At 51.6% G+C, this 3,373-nt stretch overlaps 1 protein-coding gene across 1 annotated transcript; it reads left to right on the top strand.

The window, feature by feature from the left end:
• Positions 1–450: 450 nt before the first annotated feature.
• On the top strand, positions 451–2,094 carry LOC114027490 (endogenous retrovirus group S71 member 1 Env polyprotein-like; the record flags this gene model as incomplete). The annotated part of the gene is made up of 1 exon (XM_027841564.1): positions 451–2,094. A coding segment is annotated over exon 1 (1,644 nt), but the record flags the coding sequence as incomplete, so codon positions are not given.
• Between the last annotated feature and the right edge of the window lie 1,279 nt (positions 2,095–3,373).

Raw genomic sequence — 3,373 nt, 5'->3', positions numbered from 1 at the left:
TCCATACGAGATCCTCTATGGAGCCCCTCCTCCTATTATTCCAAGAGTATCTGCAGCTATTCCAGCCCCAGATTTCACTAATCCGACTCTTCTTAAGTCCTTCCAGGCTTTGCGTGAGGTCCAGAACGCTGTGCGCTCGGTCCTGAAAGCTGCGGGGAAAGAACCAGCCCCTGCAACCTCATCGGACGCCCTGTCACCGGGAGACTGGGTCCTCACTCACAAGCTTCCAGCTGGACCAGCCCTGGAACCACGGTGGACGGGCCCGTATCAAATTATCCTCTGCAACCCCTCTGCCGTCAAGGTTGCCGGCCGCAAGGCATGGATACATCGGTCACACATCAAGAAGGCCCCAGAGCCCAACTCCACCGCCTGGACAGCAGAAGCAGTGTCCGACCTAAAGCTTCGACTCTCCAGAACTTGACTCTTCTTCTCTTTCTTTTTGCTTGTGAGATGACTTTGGGTGACCCCTATAGCCCTACCCCATCCAGGTGGATTCTCTCCCGAACTAACGATGGGACCACCGTCCAAGCTCTCACCAGTTACGGAGCCCCCACTTTCAGGTTTGACCTCTGTGCCCTCTTGGGACCAGGATGGAATCAAAACTGGGCTATGCGGGACCCTATCACTGGGGGATGGGGATACTGCCCCACTTTTCCCACCACTCCAACCACACCCGGGGTAGGGGAAGTGAGAATCAGAAGTATTGAATTCTATGTTTGTCCGGCCACGGGGAATCCTTCCTGTCAGGGTAGTAATCACTTTCACTGCACAGAATGGGGTTGTGAGACTGTGGCCAGGTGGATTCCTAGGGGCGGCCGGGACCCCCTAATCACCCTGGAGAGACAAAGCCCCCTCCCCGCCTCCTGCTGGCCTGGGAAATGTAACCCTATGATTCTAACAGTCAAGCAGGACACTGATGACTCTTGGAATCTCGGACATTCTTGGGGTTTGAGGTTATACATGACTGGGTGGGATAATGGGGTCCTTTTTACCATTCAGAAAATCACAGTTCCCACCCGTACACTCCCCATAGGACTGAATCCCATCCTTAACCCACAAGCCATGTTGACTCTCGCCCCACCATCTGTTAGGGACCTGGTACCAGAGGCTCCCGAAAATCCAGAGACCCTCACTAACCTAGGTTCCCCCATTTTTGATACACTCTCTGCTGTCCACTCATTCCTAAATTTGTCTGATCCAAACATAACCACCTCCTGTTGGCTGTGTCTGAATCCAGCCCCCCCCTATTTCATAGGAATTGCTATCGAACTCAACATCACCTCTGTGGGAAAGTTGTCTTTAAGTAAGTCCAAACGACCCTCTGCCATACCTGCCCGCTGTAACCCAGACAAGCCTAGACTTACCCTAGACGATGTCCAGGGCAAAGGAATGTGTTTGCTCGGGCCTGACTACCCGCTGCGGTCCTCCCCATTCAACGCTACATGCACTTCAGTCATTCTTATTTCCCCCACATCCAAAAGCTCTGACCTCCTGTTAACCGCCCCACCTGGAGTATGGTTCGCTTGTACCAGAGGACTCACCACCTGCATACAGGACATTCATTTCCTCAACCCGACCGAGCTCTGTGTAGTGGTGCGTGTCTTTCCTCAGGTATATGTCTACTCAGAGGAAGGGGCAGCTGAGCATTTTGGCCTAACTCGCTCCAGGAGGGCTGTACCTTTCTTGGTTCCCATATTGGTGGGACTCGGAGTGGCCGGCTCCGCTGCTGTTGGGGCCTCAGCCCTGATACAGGGGAAAGCCAACTACGGTGCCTTGAGTGCACAGGTAGATAGGGACCTACGCTCCTTGGAAGAGCTAGTCTCACACCTTGAGACTTCCCTAGACTCTCTGGCCGAAGTGGTTCTCCAGAACCGCCGAGGCTTGGACCTACTGTTCCTCAAACAGGGAGGCTTATGCATGGCGTTGGGAGAAACCTGCTGTTTCTACGCCAATCGGTCTGGAGTTATTCGGGAGTCCTTGCAAGCCTTTAGGCAGCGGTTAGATGAGAGGGACCGCGCACGGGCAACGGGGTCTTCTTGGTATCAGACCCTGTATAAGTGGTCCCCCTGGCTAACCACCCTACTCTCCGGAGTGGTGGGCCCTCTGGCCCTTCTCCTCCTTGGGTTACTCATGGCCCCTTGTTTCATAAAATGCATAATCCGCTATGTCCAGAAACGAGTGCAAGCACTCCAGTTGTTTGTCCTGCGTCAATCCTATGCTCCTCTGGACTCTGATGAGTCCCCTGTCTGACTCTTTTCATCCGTGAAAAGGGGGGAGTGAAGTGGACTGAGTTGTCACAAAAAACAACCCCCTAGCCTAACCTCCTCAGTTTCTACTTCAAAGGATCGCTAATCTCAATTGTAAACTGCTCTACCTCAAAGGATCTCTAATCCACAATTGTAAATTCCCCTACCTCAAAGGATTGCTAATCCACAATTGTAAATTCCCCTACCTCAAAGGATTGCTAAATCCACAACTGTAAACTGCTGGGTATAAAGTTTTGTTATTTCCCTTGCTTGGCACTGCTCTCCTAGGATTGCATCCAGGGGACAGTCGCCGGCCGGCTCCAGTAAATGCTCTCTATTTTCTAATTTGGCGTGTGTCTGGTTACTCTCGGCCCGTCCATTTCAGCTGGATGAACTTTGAAGAAGAAGCTGTCCCTCTACATCCAGGCACTGGTCCTCTCTTGAGTATATGGCTGGGAGAGGAGATTGTGAGCCAATGTCTGTATTAAACTGGGGAGCAGCATCCAGGGGTTCCAGCCCTGCCTGTTTCCCATAAACCATTAAAATCCCTTACTTTCAACCAACTCCTTGAGGTTCTATCATTGGGTCAGCCCCACAGTAGGAGGATGGAAAATGGAGAGATTTATCAATGGAATGAGTTTTACTGATTAGCATGCCTGGCAGGTTGATGATCTAAGGTTTGAATGTAAGACCCCAAACATTTTCCTTCTATTTAGACTACAATTCACCTAATTTCTTTCTGTCCCCCAAGAAAAGTGATACAGCAGCTCCTAGTAGATGAAAAAGGCCTAGCCCCCCCTCAGACCAGAAATTGTCTGAGCCTGTAGCTTGGAGGGAAGCACCTACTCCCCAGAGCTGAGGGGCTGAGCAGCCTGTGGAGGCTTTTGTTCCAGGCAGCAGCATTGTGGGAGATGGACATCATTATGTTTCTAAGAGTAGTAATTGGCAGCAAACTCTGCCTGCACAGGACAGAGTGAAAGTGAAATCTGCCCCACACCCAGTGCCACTGAACTGGGCCAGGATCCCCCCAAAATACAAGAAGTTTCATAGATCAGGAGTTTGGGTGAGTGTCCTGGTTCCTGCTGGTACCAGGCTATCTACTCGCCAATGCTGGAACTGGTCCAGCC

The sequence above is a fragment of the Vombatus ursinus genome, unplaced genomic scaffold (genome assembly GCF_900497805.2).
Source record: "Vombatus ursinus unplaced genomic scaffold, bare-nosed wombat genome assembly UNPS02004738.1, whole genome shotgun sequence".
Classification (NCBI taxonomy): domain Eukaryota; kingdom Metazoa; phylum Chordata; class Mammalia; order Diprotodontia; family Vombatidae; genus Vombatus; species Vombatus ursinus.
The sequence above is the reverse complement of the archived record's forward strand: the minus strand, read 5'-3'. Positions and strand labels throughout refer to the sequence as shown.